At 40.8% G+C, this 18515-nt stretch overlaps 1 protein-coding gene across 1 annotated transcript in view; it reads right to left on the bottom strand.

The window, feature by feature from the left end:
- Nucleotides 1-3373: 3373 nt before the first annotated feature.
- The window catches only part of USP54 (ubiquitin specific peptidase 54), a 36200-nt gene continuing 21058 nt past the window's right edge, over nt 3374-18515 (bottom strand). Inside the window, exons 11-19 of the mRNA XM_010138061.1 lie at nt 17908-18081; nt 14837-14956; nt 13490-13682; nt 9816-11272; nt 7359-7477; nt 6101-6241; nt 4757-4943; nt 3955-4032; nt 3374-3867 (exon numbers count right to left, since the gene is read on the bottom strand). Coding sequence (XP_010136363.1) covers nt 3374-3867; nt 3955-4032; nt 4757-4943; nt 6101-6241; nt 7359-7477; nt 9816-11272; nt 13490-13682; nt 14837-14956; nt 17908-18081 — 2963 coding nt within the window. The remainder of the gene's footprint in view (nt 3868-3954; nt 4033-4756; nt 4944-6100; nt 6242-7358; nt 7478-9815; nt 11273-13489; nt 13683-14836; nt 14957-17907; nt 18082-18515) is intronic.

The following is an 18515-nucleotide window of genomic DNA, read 5'->3' on the forward strand; positions in this document are numbered from 1 at the left end:
GAGCACTGCATCCTCCAGCACAAACTCTTTGAACAAATCTGCTGCTCAACAGCTCTGATTTCCATGAAGAGCATGCACAATCTCTGCTGCCTTCAAGAGAAGGAAGTGTGATAGGTAGTTCCTCTTCCACATGCAGAAGGAATACATTTACAGAAATTTGCTACTGCTAGAACACCAAGTTCCTCTTCATTATTACTGCTCTTTTTTGCCCCCTACACAGCCAGATCTAAAACACCTCTTACAAACCTAAGAGATAATACAAATACAGGAAATAAGAATTTTATTTTTAGGAGAACTGAAATTAAATTATTTGAAAACATAAATTTAAGTGCGTGTGGGGGGGTTCGTTTCACTTAATTCCATCCATTAATCCACCCTGCAGCCAGTGACAGGTATTTTACTAAGAGGCCTGGTTATTACAAACTTTATAAACTCTAAGAAGAAAGACTGTTCCAAATAGCTGCTGAACAACTTGTGGATACTCCCTCCTCACCCTTCTTACAGGCAACAGTGAACATTAATGAGCCATAAAAGTAATACATAATTGATTTGTCTAGGGTTTAAATAGCCAATAAATATCATGGAAGAGACATGGAAGTTCGCAGTTAGTCAAATGAATTCAAGGTGAATACTAACTTACTAAGACTTGCAGGCCACTAGCTACAGATGGAAGTCAAGGTATTTTTCCAGCTTCACTTCACGTTCTCCCATGTTAAATATATTGGTGAATCTACTGCAGTTTACTTCTATTTTTGTATACTGACCTACTGCTTGGTATGGAGCTATTTCAGAGGTTATGTCCCAGCTTTTCCTCTTTAGGCCTCTGGCTGAGTTAACTTCACAGTCAGTAACTGATATTATTGATAGTAATTGATATCAACCCTTAACAACAGGACATTTACAAAAACAGTTTTGAAACCTAGTAGCCAGAATTATATGATGATGGAATAAAACCAACAGTTTCCTTTAAAATAAAAACTGGATGGCACAGACAATTAAAACGAGTTGCATCAACCGAGGATTATTCTGCAGCGCTTTATGGAAGGGTACTTCCTTCCTCCCAGCAGCTAGGCTTAAAGGAAATAAAAAGATTTTAAAAATTAGTCTAAGCATGCACATTTTCTTTATTTGAAAATGCTTCATACTCCATATTGATTCTTGAAGAGGTGACCGTACTTTATTTTGGCAGGTTATTTTTTTAGATAAATTAGATTTTTTTGAGTTCAAGACTACTTAAAACGCGCTCTGCAACCCAAGTTTTTTAGAGGTGCAGTCAAACAAAGTGTCAAAAACTTATCCCCAACTGTAACCTGGGGCTACCGCAATGTTCTTTACTGCTGAAGTGCTGAAGTAACAGAAAGCTGAAGACAAACAGGGGCTGTTTCAGCCCAGATTCCCCTTACTCCAATAGTAGCGGTCCACCAACGCACACATGCACGAGGGAGAAAGCACTGTCCAAATATCCAAATAACCTCTGCAATTACCTAAAGTCATAATTTCTATGTCTAGAAACTTAGCAGTTGGCTATGGATTGTCCATGTGCAGTCAGGGAGACTAAGAACTCTGTATCTGTTGAGAAACCTTAATCAAATAGATGTTTCAAGTAAAGTAATACTCTACTGTTTTATATTTAGAAAACTAGTAAAAATTCAGTACTGTTGAAAGATTTGTGTTATTAAATTGGCAAACCCATTATGTGAAAAAGTCAAAAGTCAGCAAGGTTCTTTTTGACAGGAGGAGTGGAAGAAAAGAGTGCTTTGTCCTGCTAACCACTGCTAGCGGGGGCAGTCGGGTACAAAGGATTGTGCAACACAACTCCAGATGTAAACCACAGCTTATCCTGATGTAGTGACATGAGATTGGAACAATAACAGACATAACTGCAATTATTTGGAAACAAGAAACTGAGAAATTACATTTATTAAAATGAATGACACTCAATCTCAGACTCAACAGCAAAAACTGATGAAATTCCATCAAGCGTGGAGGTGCAAAACATGAAATCAAATCAGAGACCTCCCCTTAGAGCAACAGTGAGAGCAGGTTACTGAGGAGTACCATGCACTAGAGGGCAGTCTAGACCTTCTGCTGGCGCTAGGCTCGAGCCACCACAGCTGGAGTCCAGCTCTCAGTGTCCGCATGTCACAGAACCTGCCACATTTTTGAACAACTCCTCACCACCACACCTGACAGCGTCTGCAAGAGCATGAGGGCAACTCTTTTTTAAAATTACACTTCTCACTACACCAGTCTTTTCAAAGGACTTTTTTTTTTTTGTTTTTCCACAAGAATCCTGTCCACATACGCTACCATCTTGCACAGATTCTGGAGTTTTCCCTCCAACAAAGAAGCGTTAAAATACTTTTCAAAGACACTGTTAATTACTGTTCATTATGAGAGGAAAATTACACACAGTAATGATGAAACACATCAAATTCAAGGACAAAATTTGTCACATCCTCCAATCTAACTAAATATTTACTACATAAACTTTGTTAATGGACTAAAATAAACAATTTGCACATATTTGTTAGTGTACGAGAAAAATCAGCAGTTTCAGGCCAACTGATGAGTAAATAGCAAAGAAAGCTCATACAAAGACAGGTAAATAGAACTATTTTCATAGATTTATTTGAAAAATACTTACAAAAGCAAGTATGTTTGACACTAAAATAGTTAAACTTATTCTGTGTTTACATTGGTGTAATTAAGCGTGCAGCATTAACAGTCATTTTTTTCCTGTTCGAAGCATTGTTAGTCTGCCTTAAGGAAGTGGGGAAAATTGTGGTCTACTGATGAACAATGTATCCCTGCCACTTCCTAAGCAGCAACTATAGCTGTGATCTCTGCCCGAAATCTCAGCACACAGAAAACCGGGTATGCTTTACTAACTGCTAGCCTGCCAAGTGCAGGTTTTCTGGAAGGTGGGTCAGTTTTTTTTCTTCTAGAAAGGAACAGGAGAGTGAAAGGAGAGGAAAATAAAAGGATTGTGAAGAATTTACCAAAGCTACATTTCATGAAAAAGAGTCCTTAAAAATGTCCTTTTGTTAGTGGCTGTCTTCCTTCAAAACACACGTATACTTCTGAACTTACCCGTAAACCAATGCCCCTGAAGCTTACCAATTCCTACAGTACTTTTTTGCTAGGAGGGGCCAGGACTAGAATAGCTAAGATTCTCCATCCAGACAGCAGTTCAGTAGTGTCAGAAATGAAATACAGTGCAATTAGTTTCCACATACTGTATAGCTACATTTTAAGACAAAACTGGCACAGATACTGAAAGAGTTTGCTGTCTCCATTTAATCCATGCTCTGGCAACAGCTGTAGTCTGTTCACAGAGCAGATTATTAGAGCACACAGAGTGGACGGGATCTCACCAGCCATTATTTTGCGTGGCGCCAGTAGCTGCTGCTGGTCGAGCCAGCATATTTCTGTGTGCTTCCGAAGCAGAAGAGAAAGTCTCATCCATCACATGCATTGGCAGCATTTGCCTTCTGCCAGGCTGAGGGGTGTAGCTGTTCTTTCGCCAGTCATCTTCTGGGGGCATATCAACCCTCCTTGGACCCGGGGCCTTAATGTAAGAAGGGGGCACAGGACAACCTTGAGAGGCATCGGTATTCCAAGAAGGCTCACGTGGTATTCTTAAAGTGCTGTAGTCTGTGGTGGCTGGTAGCCTGCAACCAATGGCATAACATTCATGCATTTGATGTTGTGAAGGCTGCTGGAGGAAACCTTCCTGTAAACTCTTGCCTGCCTGGCCAGCATGTTTCCCCCAGAGCGTTGTTCGTTTATCTGGTAATGTGGCTGTCTGCTTGGCAGGGTACCTTGTGTTCAGCCAATGGCCAGAGACACTTGATCCTCCAGCTCCTAAATGCAGATTAACAAGAGGCATTTGCCCCTGGGAGAGGGTGCCTTTGGGTGCGCAAGGGAGACTTCCATAGCTCAGTGCCACACGTGGGTAGTCTTCACCTTGGAAAGCTTCACCCCTGTCAGGCACAACCAGAAGTTTCTGGATGATGTTCTTCTGATCTCCTGGGGGATTAAAAAAAAAAAAAAAGATCTGCTCAGTTACACTTTTTGTTTCATCCTCTCAGAACCTTCAGGTGTGGCCAACAAGTGACAGAAGAAAAATGAAATCACTAGTACATCCAGTTACTGGCTGACATGCAACTCTGAATAAAAGATAGCTGTAAGCCCTTCTAGCATTCACCTTCCTCACTGCATTTCCTCCTTATCCTACTACAGCTACTGTCACTGACTTCGGATTTCTTTAATAGCCCTTGTGTCATCAAGGAGGAGCCCCATGAAGTATTTCAAGCCTAGCAGATCAAACTGGCTTTGATGGTTGTCACAGGGAAAATAATTCTCATGCAGGAATTAGTTATTTCTATTGGCACGGTTACAGGTGTGATTTGCTGGAATGTAGAAGTACTCTAATACTTGACAACAAGGTGGCAGGTCTTACTGCTACTTTTACACTAAGGAAAATACCTCATAAAATTGTTAATTGTTCATATTGTTCACATAAAGTCATCATAATATTTCCATAAAGATTATTCCCTTTTGTTATGTCCACTTAGCACAGAATCAGAACAACTCGAAACAGCAGAAAAGAAAAAAAAAGAACATGATTCATCCTTCCAGATTTCTGGAGGAATTCAAGCAGGTGGTGAAGTATCATTATGAGAGACAAGAATTGAAGAGTACTTCAGCAGTATTTCTGATCACAAAGGAGGATGGAAAGTCCTGTGATTACCTGACAGTTTACGTGCCTTGCCCACCATGCTGGGCATCAGTACATCATGAGGTACGTGCTGCACCTGGTTTGGGTTGTGCTGGGGATCAAAGGGAAACACAGGAGGATCATGGGGGAAAGGAAGGGAAGTGGAGCTGGAGGAACGGTGACTGGTGTCCACTGGCATTCTCCTCATATTTGGTGCTTCCTTTTATAAAATGAGAAAGGAGAAGAAAAGAACATAAAACGATGAGTAAACACAGAGTTGGACTGAATCAAGCAAAGATGGTGTTGATTCAAGGAAAGGGATGAGTCACCAGAACAAAAGCATGCATCTGTATGTGAAAAAGAAATACATATAAAAACCGTATCAATCCAGGAAGGCTCTTACTGCAGTGGTGGGCTATTTAGGAGGATTATTTGACTGGAAACATACCAAGGAAAAAAAAGCCAAAACAAACACAAACCACTCCTGGAGGTTTGGTTCACAAACTGCCTCCACAGGACCATGTCAGGCCAGTCAGCATTGAAACTGCCATACAACACAAGCCTTCTTTATGACATAAAGAAGTTATTGCTGATCCTTCCTTCTTATTTTCTAACAGACTTTACTGAAAGCTTCAATCCCAGACTATGAACAGATTTACCTGTTGCAACTGAGGCTAATGTTACCAGTGCTGTAACATTTTCCTCTGAAGAGGTACCTACCGCAAGGCAGGGATGCCTGAATGGCATGGTAACAAACATCACAGACTTAAGCCCAGTGGCTAACTTGAGGAGTAGTGACAGACAGCCATCCCTTTGGCTGCTTCTGTTGGGAGAAAAACCTTCAGCAAAGAGGGTGTGCTTCGACAGCTAGAGGTTTTTAATTGCCCTGGGACACCTCCAGGTATGCATTAAAGCCCTCAACTAAGTACACTGAGGAGCAAACATTCAGAAGCTGACATATTCTTAGCTTATGCTACACAGCAGTAAGATAGCATCAGGCAAATCAGTCTAAATAACTGATTTTACAACTGAGAGTCGTCTACACTTATTATGCAGTTGGTTCCAAATGAAAAATTATGTATAGTTTCCAAAAAATTAAATCCAAGCTACCTTCACATTGTATCTGGCTATGCGGCTAAACTCCAACAGTAATCTGTTGGAATAATCTGTCATCCTCACTGGCAGTTTTAAGTTACACCTAACACTACTTAAGAGATGAAAAAATGAAAAGAAGAAAGTTGCCAAGGACAAAGTTTCATCACGGCTTATTATTCAGTTATCTGCTGTCTTGTCTTCTAAGTATTAAACGCAGACAGAGAAAACAGCAATCCTAGACAGACGATGGCTCTTGGTAAAGCTGCACATCATTCTACTTACAAAACTGTGAGAAGAGACCAAGGTCTCTTCCCTGTTTGAAACGACTGTCCCACTGAGACTGCGAGCAATGCGACGGAAATTCTCTGCACTGTACATTTCCTCCTCTTCTGGTTCCCTCCTATGTTCTCTGGTATACGTGACCTGCAGACAATATCACACATTTCAGAAAAGGCTCTCAATTGCATAATAATTAAAGGGAAGAGATCAATGTAAATCTAACAGATTACACTTCAATGAAACTTCATAACCTTTTCTTTTTTGAAAACCTTCATTCAGGTACTAACTTGAAAACTTAAAGCAAATGGGTCTGTTTGAATCTGGTGATTAAAAATATTATTCCTTACAGTCTTTCTTTCTTTAGTAAATACACACTGATTGGTTCGTCTAAGTGAGATTCATTCTTTCATAAATATCTAAAGACTAAAATCTCTGCTGGGATGAATCTACCTAAAAGCCTGAATACTGCTATGGGCATCACTACCCCTGTAGAGATACAATCGTGGCTGCAGCTGACAGGCATCCTATGACAAAGTACTACAGTCTTTTCATAACTAAAAAAAAAACCTAGGATTATTTGACAAGTGCTGGAAGTTTGTTAATCTTATGTTAGCAAGGGAAATGGTTTATTCCTTCTTTCTTTACCTCTGCTCTGCATAAGCAAGACCGTTAATTTCCCTTTAATAAGTATGGAAGTACTACAGGAAATGTCATTTCCCCTAGAAAATACTTGTGCATTTTCACACCAGTTCATATCAGTGCCCGTACAGTTATTTGAACAGTTTCTCCCCAGAAAAAAAAAGAAAAAGCATCTTGTCCCACTGAGGTGACCAATAACCAACCACAGCAAATACCAAATTATCCTCCACTTTCAAAACATGTAGTGACACAGTAATTAAAAAAACCCATGTCTGAGCTTCTGCAAGTGCTATCATCAAGAAGAAGTTATCATAAATTGTGACGCAAGGCAGTTCATATCAGTATGTTTAAAGACAGTAGATCTTAAAGTTTCCAGGGCTGTGTTCTTCACAGTCAGAATTCAGATAATTTGATTTCATGCAAGCTACATGTAACACAAGTCACTCATTTTGTAGCTAATTACTCCTGAGCGAGATGACACTTAAAATTCTCTCTAGCATTAGCATCAATGACCCCAGTACCTTTTTCATAATATATTCCACTTCTCCTATTGTAAATTCTTTCACTTACACAGGCCAAGCCCTCCCCCCCTTCTAGCACATCCTAAGTAACAACATGTCACCTTGGAGACAGAAGAGACAGTGGATCCACACAGACTGCGCTCGATCTCTGCTGTTGGGGTTTTCGAGAGACCCATGCCAGCTATAGCATGCAGCTCCCTCGCATTCGGGTTCGCAGAGACTGGGAAGGAAAATGCTGTAGTTAAATTCAATGCCTGACTGCACATTAGGGCCTATTTCTGACTACCTTAGGTCTGACTCCAGCAAAGACAGACAGACTGTAGACACAGAACAAGAAGTCATCAGAGATCCTTTCGAACATTAACACATAAGCTAACTACCCACATTTCAAGGGGAGACAGTCTACCAGGATACTCAGGCCTGCTCCACTTGCCCTTTTGCAGGCTTCTGGGGAGCAATTAATTTGACTATTTAAGAGTTAAATGATTTAAGTGCACACCAGCACTTGCTTGATACAGAGGTGAGATAGTTTAGGTGGTCTAAAGGGACATAAAATCAGCTAACAGGAACAAGTTATCTAAAGTTACTTGGGATAAACAAGACTTGTCAGCTCTAAGTTCCCCACATATTCATCTGTTCATTCCCACACAGTTTGTCAGCCATTGGTTGTGCTGGTTAAATAAAAGCGTAACCTTTAACTAGGATTGCTACAGCTACTTCAGCGCTATCCCCACCAACCAGTTACAACCCTAAAATTTCTCATGGAATAGACAGGCAGATCAATGCCTGTAGAAACAGTCACAGGGAATATCTCTATAAAGGAAGAAAGTTGATGTGCTGGTAACAACACATTTTCTGCACTGAGGCAGCATTTAGAGGATCAGGTCTTTGCTTTAATCTCTGTTGTAAAGCTCCAGTAAGGAAACAGAGGCATTTTCACCATGACTCTGAATGCAAAGGTCTGACAAAACCAGTTGATATTGGGCAGAAAGCTTAAAACAGCATTTGCAAATGAATAGGTAAATGAAATTAATCCAAGTTAAAAGTGAGAAAGATCTGTTACCCAGGTGATTTTAATCCAGTTCATTACAGTAGATGCATTGGTTCAAACTTTGTTTTTAAACTGAATTTGCAGAACTTAAGAAGAAACATCTGAAAGTCATAGCAAACCGGAAGATCTCAAACACAAACTTCACTTCAGAAGAATATCCGTATCTCATATTCCTCGTATACGTAGAGGGAAAACAGGCAAGAAAAGTGTCAGCATAAGAAACAGTGCACTTGATGACAGAACTCTGAAGCTCCAGTTCACACTAAAGCAACTGGGCTTTATCTTTCTCTATCCAGAAAGAGTTTCCAAAATCAGTAAGCTAAGTAGGAACACTTAAGAACTTCTGATTCGAGCCCATGCAAGACAGTATCTGCAAGGCTGTGAGGCCAGATCTTGCCTAACTCTGAAGGAAAATCAAAAGGACAACAAATGGGAAATGGCCACCTTCGGATGTGCCACCTGGTGTGCAAGACAAGACAGTTTCATAGAAAACTCTAGCTGTTGAATAAAAACCTGCTCAAGAGTTTACTGCAGTACTTACTCTGGTCACAGCCAGGCTCGGTTTGTGAGGAACAACAGAGGCTCCACCTCCACTGGTGCGAGGCAGGGGAAAATCTGTCTTATGTATGTATTGCTATATGTATCACAGATAACATATAATTTTGGTACCAATCAAGTTTCAAGGTGCTTTGTATTCAACCAGGCTATCTGTAGCTCTAAGACTATGACATGGATTATAAAGAAATTTGCTTCACTTGTGCTGAGCAGAGAATCAAGGCTGCCGTATCTCAGGCAGGAAATTAGATCAGCTTAAGTGGAACTGGACTGCTTCATCAGACTCTATTCGAATGTCTCCAGCAACGGCTGGACGTTCTCACCTACAGCAACAGAATCTGTGTTCTTTCAGCACAACTAATCCACAAGGTCTCAAGGATCTTAGTGCAGACCATGTACCCTCAGTGCTGCTTTCACAAGTAATTTTTCAGAACTTAAAGCATGTAGTCCTTAGTGAAACAGAAGTTCAGCTCTCACAGATCTGGAAACAATTTTAGAAGTTATTCCCCTCAGCCAGGTACAGACTAAGTTCTCAAATAAAATACAATCAGCTAAAAAATTCACAAATGTGGAGAACATTAACTTCAGGCATAGAAACAATTTAATAAGTTCCAGAGGTGATGCAGGACTTTCAAACCGCAAATTTCAGCAGCCTGGCCTAAGCAGCTAGCTCCCTACTTGAAAACAGAATCAATTATTTCTATGTTACTCTTAACAGATGTTGTTCTCCATTTGCCAAGATGAACAGCTACTCTACAGCCTCCCTATCAGTGTGCTACCACACTCCTCCTCTACCTGTATAGTCAGAAAGTTTTCAGAGTCCACAACCTGAATCTTTCTGCATCTGTGCACAAATTCATGCCCATTTAAGTAAATCGACTGGAAAATGCACCTTCATCTGTATTGGAGTACATAGGCAGGTCAACCAAGAAAACAGCTGCATCGTTCTTACCTGATTGGTCAAATGGATACCTAGCACTGTCCTGTCTTCCCAAGAAAGGCCTAGTGGCCTGACATGCCTGCAGACTAGTCTGATAGAGGAATTCCAGTTCTGAGAGCTCCTGTTCTGTGTCTTGATTCCACTGTGGATGCAGATGCACTGGGATCCTGCTCAAGTCATCTCCAACTGCTCTCTGATCAGAAAGGGGTGGACTCCTCCCAGGTACAGGAAGCCATTCAGTATTCTCATTAGCCTTCTGAGAACTGTAATACCTAGTAACATTATCCACCCAACGGTCCACAGGCATAGAGGCAACCATGCCACTAGTAGCTCCATCATCCACCTGTTTCATTCCTCCATCATGACAGTGCCTTTCCAGGTAGGGTGCAGGGTCTGCTATATTCTGTCCACCTCTTCTACACAGCTCTTCACTGTGAGAACAAATACTCTTAGAAGCAACATGCTGGGCACTAAAACCCTCCAAAGAAACTACCCCATCCCTAATATCCACAGTTGAGGGTAATTTTTCAGTAGATTGGTTTTTGTTCTCTTGGTTTTGATGGATTAGCTGTCTGTAACCAGAGGATGAAGGGTTGATGAAAGATTTGTGTGTTAACTGTGGAGACTTCTCATCCTGACACACTGTAGCAATCCAGCCTTTTTCATGAGTACCTTTTCTCTGGGAGACTGCATGCATTTTCTGAAACTGCTCTGCCAAGGAACGAACGTGTCCCTTTGTGCTAAAGGCCTCAGATTTGCAACTTTCTGCTGCGCCATATTCATCCTGTGAGAGTAATAAAATCTCATGGCTGTTTGCTCTGTAGTACTTATTTGTTTTCTGCAAAGGATCCAAGGAGCACTGCTGTGCAGGGGATGAAGTTGCAGGAGTCACTGCATGATAGACCCCTAAACAATCAATGCTGGGCTGCACTGGAGAGCTTGCAAGTTTGGAACAAGGACTGTGCTGGCTGTCCTTTTCAGGAGATGCTGCTTGTGGTGGATGTGGACAGGGAAACAGTGTAGGCAAAGACCCAGAGTTTACTGTGTTAGCCTTGGATTTGTACTGAGGTGTGAGAATGGGCGTTATGTTATGAACCTCTTCTAACTTGCTGCTACTGCAGCATTCCCTATAGTCTTTTGGCCCTGTGGCTGTGGTGTCAGCGAATTCCACACTATGGTGGGCATCATTCTCAGTTCTTGCAGGCCTCTCTGCCATCCCTTGCCTATAGGGAAAAGAGGGAACTTGGTCATGAAAATCAGCAGAAGCAGACTGGAAGTTTGGAGAGATCCTGTTGGATGGATTGCTTTCAGAAGGGGGCAAGGAGGAAGACTCTGGATATAATGATGAGTGCAATTCATGGCAGGAAGCAGGTGGGTGGAAGAAAGAACTGGACCCAAATTCCACTTCTTTGTTGGGTTCCAGTGGTACCTCCTGGCTCAGCAGTACTTGGAGCGGGCCAGTCTGTTCACTAAAACACACAGAAGGGTAAAAGATTAGCAGTAGTCATTGCTTACGTTTATCCCTAGGGTACAGAACTTGCACTAGGTGACATAACCTCAACACACTTTTCTTTGCTAACTGTATTCTGATGAAGACTTTGCATTAATTCAGTAGATACATACATGTTAGTCCTTTGCTCCTAACCCTGATTTCCTACCATAACTGATCTACTGAATCCATTTCATATTTTTAAGAGTATTTTGCTACAGTTACGTTCTCTATAAAGCATTCTTGTACAGGACCCTACGCACTTTAACCAGCAGACAGCACGTGGGTAGGGCTAACTGTATGAATAGTAAAAACAGCATTTATATAAAATAAAACAACCATTTCCAACATTAGCACCTTAGATATTTTTAAAAATACTTCAGACATGTTCATGATCAGAACATGAACTGACAATATTTCTGTAAGGTCCCCTCTCTCCAGGCAACTTCATGAAGAATGACTTAACAAGGAACAGGTTGAAATTTGTTTCGTATCATCTTTATATTCTGATCTTTGATGTATTTATCCAACACATTAAATAAATTTCAAGCTCCATATATTACTATTATTTTGTAATAATTTGTATTCTAAGTATACTTCTAAAAATAATTTGTATTCTTTTATATACCAGTGAAAGACAAATATATCCTTGGATCATACATGTACTTGGCATTTTTCTGCATTTAGTTAGCATTTTAATATGCAGACAGAAAAACCAGTACCAAGTCCATGTGCCTGCGAGAAAATGGCAGGCTACAAACAGCTCCAACAGAGAACTTAAGGAAACTAACATCATTGCTTTGATTCCTCCTTGAGATGCATAGAAAGAAAGTTATAATGAAGATCTAGTCGATAAGTGTAGCAGAATGACCTTTTCTGGGAGTAATCATGACCTTTGCACTGTCTACAATGTTATTTATATCAAAGCAAGAGTACAGAACTCTGGCTATGAATAGATTCTTTTCATTAGCTGCAATATTAACATTTGGGTGAATATAACTTTTTGCAAAAGTAATGTTCTTTTCACAGAGCAGCAGTGAGCAAGTTGAGCATTAACGTAATTAGTTTACAAAGTTCCTTTCTTTCATTTTCTTAGAATCTGCCAAAATGCGTAATTTGGGCTCTGCATTTCTCCTGTAAAAGAGGATATAATGGACCCCTGATTGACAAAAAGATCAGCCTTCATTACATATAATTCAGCTACAGCAGGAAAAGAAAAGAACATTATGAACTGCAGCCTGGCAGGAGTGCAAATTAGAACTGAGTTTCAGTATACAGCTGTATGTGGCATTTAAAAAAAAAAAAGAAAAGAAAAAGGATTCTCATCTGAGATTTAATCTAAGCTTCTGATAATACAACATGTAAGAAAGAGGAGAGGGAAGAAAAGTGACAGCTCAAGAAACAGCCTAGAAACTGGATAGGAATGATCTAGTGCTAGGAGGGAATGGCATGGGAAGAAAGGATTAAACTGCATGCTAAAGAGGGTAGGAAGAAAGGATCAGTTACAGCAGAGTTAATTATGCTATAGCTAAAGTCAGTATGGAAGAAAAAAATCATGAAGAGACATTGAAGAGGCTGCTGAGCCAGGCTACAGGATGCTGGGAAGCACAGAAGGAAAATGAAGAATGATACAGCATCAGGGGAGAGTAGTCAAGGTGACAGGATCAGAATCCAAAAGTTGCACCAGTGCACCACTAGAGAAGTGGACTTGGAAGAAAAGATCACTGTACTTTTCAAACTTCAGAGCACTAAAGCACACTGGTTGTTGTTCCCAACATAAAAGCAATTACAGCAAGATTTTTACTTAATACACTCTTTACTGAGTCCTGAAAATGCTCCTGATTATAAACAGTTGCACATCTCATCCTAACACCTCCCCCATTTTTAGCCAGGTTATTGTCTATTGTATTCTTTCCCATGTGACATAAAACATCGATGCTGCCAGGCACTAACTGCTATGATTCTCTGTCACAGATTACATTTTGAACACTGAACTACTCTATGAAGACTGGGGTGGGGAAAAAAAGGGGTAGTTGACCATCTTACAATAGGATTTAACCTGAATAAGAAAGGAATAGAGAGTAACACTGTAGGATCTGGACTGTCTTGGGGAATATATATAGTTTGCTATTTCTTCCCAGACTGCACTGCTCATTGTTGCAGCTCAGATCCGGGTCTAGTGATATACTTGGACTACCTTGTAGACTGGGCCATGGTGCCGCCCTGTGGTGGGTGGCAGGTTGGCGGCGGCAGCGGCTGCGATGGCTGTTGGTGCTGCATGCGATCCTGGAGGCTCCGGGCTTTTCGGATACTGATTTGCAGCTTCTTATCGACTAGGGCTCTGCTGTGAGTGCTAGCGCTGGCATCATGCATGGCAAGTCTTAGTTTAGCTAAAATGCAAAAGAAAACATAGCAGAAAACAAACAGAAAAAAGGAATAAAATTGAAAAAGAAAAAAAAGGATGCAGCAAGAACGTAAAAACATGGACCATGCAAATACTGCCACAGAAGAGTTCACAAGGATGCTATTGTTTCCATTAATGCACATTCAGCTTAGCCAGGTGTCCAAACACGTTAATTGAAACTAAACCAAAATAAAGTAAAAAAAAAAATTATCCATGTTTTAGCCCAACTTTTCATCCCCTTTACACAGGCTCTCTCTACCCTACCACACTGATGCTTCATTCTATCATCTACCCTTTTCCTGTATCCTGCATACCGGGGACTCCCTTTAAGTGCAGGAATACCCAGCCAGGATTTGAGATTCAGCAGATACTTGCTGGAACAGAAGCTAATACAGCTATCACAACAGCTGTATGCTGTGCCCCTTATTCTGCAGCCCGTACGAGCCAGCTTCTAAATGCAAATGCACAGGAGCTACCCACTCTGTCTGCAGCCATTCTATACAGACAGAGGGGAGCATGGGGTGAGACAGCCAGCCAGTCATAATGGAAAAAGACCAAAAATAAAATGAAATCATGTAGCACACATTCTCAAAGGTCACAATGCATTTAAGCACTTCACTGTCCTAATGCTTTTTTCTTCATGAAAGTCAGGTACAGCATAGCTCCCTTCTGTTAATCCAGAGGACTCAAGAGTGGACTACCATCATCTCCCTAAGATACACCTTCTAGGAGAAAAAGGGGAGCTTAATGCCCTTTGTAGTTTGGCCTGAGGATGGGGAAAAATTGTTAATTGAGGACTGAGTGGCAGGGGGAGTTACCTACTAGGTGCTTGCTAAAATGTACGATTTAGCACCAAAAAGAACACACCAGCAACCCAGTACTGTTACTGACATAGCGCTGAAGAGAACAACAAAAACAGATGCAAACGTGAAAAAAACTAGAGATGAAGAGGAATAGGACTAAAACCCCCCAAAGAGTATGCCTGTAAAAACAAAAGACTGTCTCTGGGTACGTTCCTGAAGACCAGCTGGATCCCCATATTACTAGCTGACCGTTTAATGTGGTTCAAAGTTTCAGACTTTTTTCTATAATATTAGTAAACTGTCAAAAGCACAATAGCTCAGGCGGTTAGTTACTTACATATAGCTTCGTTACAGAGAGCCAAAGCTGCAGCACAATCCCCCTTCTGCTCCTGATTCAGCGACTCTTCAAAGACTGAGTCTGCCTCCTGCATGGACTTCTCAAAGCCATCACTCCTCCCTGCAACGGGCAGCACCCTTGATTTTGGTTTCATTCATCACAGAACTCTCACTTACCCTCATCCCACTTGTGATTGCCAAATTCTTCCACATATGGAGTCTCACAGCAGCTGCACCTATCCCAGGCCACACCAGCTAACCTTCCCTAAGCAGAAGTACTACTTGAGCATCCTCATAGGCTTAGGATCCACACAGTAAAACAAGGTAAACCAGATGCTTTCCCCTCAAATTTTGTTTACTTGAAAGAGTTATACCGGATTGTTGCATTATTTTTGACAGTCTAAATCAGTACAAAAGACAGTATAGACATATTGCAGGGTCAGCTCATATTACTTTCGTCAAGTAGGAATTAATCTAAATTTAGAATTAAATCTAAACCAAAATATAACAATAAAAGAAATAAAGCAGGTTAGGGCTTTCCTTGTACATCAAGTCCCCTGCCAGAAATCATCTGTCTCTTCTTCAGATATCCCGTTACTTCCATACAAAAAGGAAACAAACTGAAACAACTGAGATGTCTGGGGAACAAAACTCAGACTCAAGTCTGAGTGTAAATGCCTTTATGAAATACTTCTACAGACATGTTCAGTGCATACATTTAGCTGTGAAATACACAGAATGTGAAAACCCAATAGTCTCAAAGGAGAAAAAACACAGGTGTAAGAAGCCAAGAAGAAATAGACAAATGTCGAGAATTCTTTTTGCAACAATTTAGAAAAGAGTATTGGAGAAAAGAAGGATAAATCAACCTTAGACACAAAAAAGAAAGATGAAACACTTTGTCCTGGCACCAGAACATCCAATTCTGAGGAGGAAGTGCCCAAACAACCCGGAGTCACCTATTAAGCACTACGCAAGTTATACACTAAAATGTACACATTCAAAGGAGGCAGGGGAAAACAGAAAATAAAACTTGACTTTTTGTTTTCTTCAGGTATGGGGTTTTTTTAAATGGAATATCTCTGTCATTGTGGTAGAAAACATGAGTATCTTTATCAACCAACAATAAATTATGTTTTCTCAACTTGAATAACACCTGCTATGGCCTGGCCTGCACCCCAACATCCTTGTGCACAGAAGCAAACAAACTCTTACACCATAAATCCTGGAGAACTCACATGAAAAGCAAGCACTGCAGAGAGAAGTGAGAGTTGTTAGCGCAGTGAGTTAATCAAGCAGCACATTCAGTTTCAAAATCAAGGCAACTGGGGCTTGTAATCAAGGCCAGTGTACTAAAGTTAGCTTTCTTTGCCTGAATTTAGCAGTTTACTTGAGGGGAAAATGAGTCACAAGCATTCTGGAGTTCTGCATACAAGCAAGCCTTCCAGGCAGTCAAGCAGCCTGTCAATGTTAAGCTATTATATCTCTGACTGGGGTGGGGAAAGACTTAAAAGGAAAAACCAGAAACTTTCCCAGATCCCAAGTCAACATCTGTAAACTCCTCAAGCATTCTCTTGAAGTCTTTTTTGATTAAGAATTATCTTAGCTTCCTTTCTTTTTAACAAAGAAAAGCTAAGCAATTTTTGTTTCTATCAACTAATACAAGAGACCAAAGAGAGGTAACGTCTTCAAGAATAGGCTGTTTTCTTCGGGGCACGAGAAGCAGAGAAGACACGCTCATCAAAAAAGGTCTATTTTTCGATTTTCTGTTACTAGCATTTATGTTACAAAAGTAAACACTAACACTAATTAAAAAAGATACCCATCTAACTCTATAGTACATCAGAATTTTTCATCTGCTTACTCACAGGTCACAGCAGGACTGTAAAGTGGCTCACCAATGGTCAGCAGAAATTATAAAAACATTCCCACAGACATTCACATAGAGATCATATTTTTCAGCTGCCATTGGCATAGTGACATTCTGGCTGCTGAGCAGCTGGCATGCCTGTAGGCTGCAGAGCACTGTCCGTGTTGTGCCCAGAGCTGGCATTACTGTGGGGTGCCCCTCTCCTTCCCCCTCTGTTCTGTAGCAGCAAACCAGCACCAAAACACTTATCTGCAACAGGTTTGAGCAAGCAGCATGGGGACGTCAGGAGGCCACAGTGGGTTTGCCCCAATCATGCATACAATTGTGAGGGCACAGTCTAGTTGCTCACTTTCCTTAGCTCTGCTGACTGACCAACAACACCCCAGTTAAATGGACTCACTCTTGAGTGGGTCAGTAGACTTCATCCCTCATTCTAACCCCTCTTACTGGCTAATGGAGATTTAGGGCTAAAAGAACGGCACTACATGTGAATCCTTACACCAGGTTCTCTCTACTGCAGCTCCATCCTTGCAATTGAACCCCTTCTGTTGCCACCCCCTTCCAGAAACACGAGAAGTCATGGAAAAGACATTCAAACTCAGTATTTGGCTTTATTTTTTCCAATTCTTTTTCCTTAGAAAAGTTATGTAAGCTAAACCCAGCTCAGATTTTTAATAAGATTCACCTTAAGCCTACCACAATATTTGTTCCCATGCCTGTGCTGTGTCTGAATAGCTGCGCAGGGAGGAAGAGAGGACAGTATAAGGGTAGGAACAAGCAGAATTGCTCAGGGTAGTGATGCTACCAGAAACAAAACAAACACGCTGTTCTGCAGTAGACCTGCGGCTGAGGTGTCTGAAGGTACAGAGAGCCCTGGCTCATTCCAAGATGTTGATTAAAGCCTTATGGCTAAATCTAGATATTGATACGAGTAATGGTGCGTATTACCATAAAAATGGAAAGGTGCAAATATATTAAAAATATCTTTGCATTACTTTGTTTTCTCATTTTAAGAGGGAATTTGGTCAAAATACCAAACACAGTTTCTTTGCATCCTACAGGTTTGAAATTGGTGGTCTTGCACTAACAACATACAAAATCATAATGGAAGGGAAACAGCTTCCTACTGTAATTCTAAGTTCAAAGGTTCAAAAAACTTCAGCACTACAATCTTGCAAAATACACTGCATTCAAAAAGTTACCCTGATTCTGCAGTTCATCTAGATCCATGAACCTGCTGGGACGGGGATTAAAGCCCATTGCTACCTCCATTTCCTTTTCTCTTTTTCTGCGTAGCTCTTGCTCGTGTGCTCTTCTTGCCACCTCCTCTTGCAGTTCATCCAGTTCACTTTTTAAAGGGACAAACATCTCCACACCTTCAAAAAAAAAAAAAAAAGAAACTTTTTTGATAGTAAAATCTCTTAAAGTATCCCTTAAAGACACAGAAATATTAATGCAGAATACAGTTAACATTAGAAGGTAACAGAATGACCAAGCACAGACCACAAATTTTGCTTTGTTAAATTTTACTTTTAAACCTCTGCCCAAGCCATTTGGTTTCCAATTGCCTTCTCTGACCACGACTGGCAGAAAAGTTGCAGTATTCCTTCAAGATCCTTTGCAGCATAACCCATCCCTGGATTCACTGACCCAAGAAACAGAGAGTCATTGGAAGAGATAATCCCAAGCTGATGTGGAAATTTTGATGTCTCATGCTGTGCTTATAAATTGTAAATCATGCTATGTCAAATTAGCCAGATCAGTAGTTTTAGTAAGCAAAATTGATTCCGACTGAGATGCTTTTATCTAA

This window comes from Buceros rhinoceros, unplaced genomic scaffold (genome assembly GCF_000710305.1).
Source record: "Buceros rhinoceros silvestris isolate BGI_N320 unplaced genomic scaffold, ASM71030v1 scaffold22940, whole genome shotgun sequence".
In the NCBI taxonomy this organism is placed as follows: domain Eukaryota; kingdom Metazoa; phylum Chordata; class Aves; order Bucerotiformes; family Bucerotidae; genus Buceros; species Buceros rhinoceros.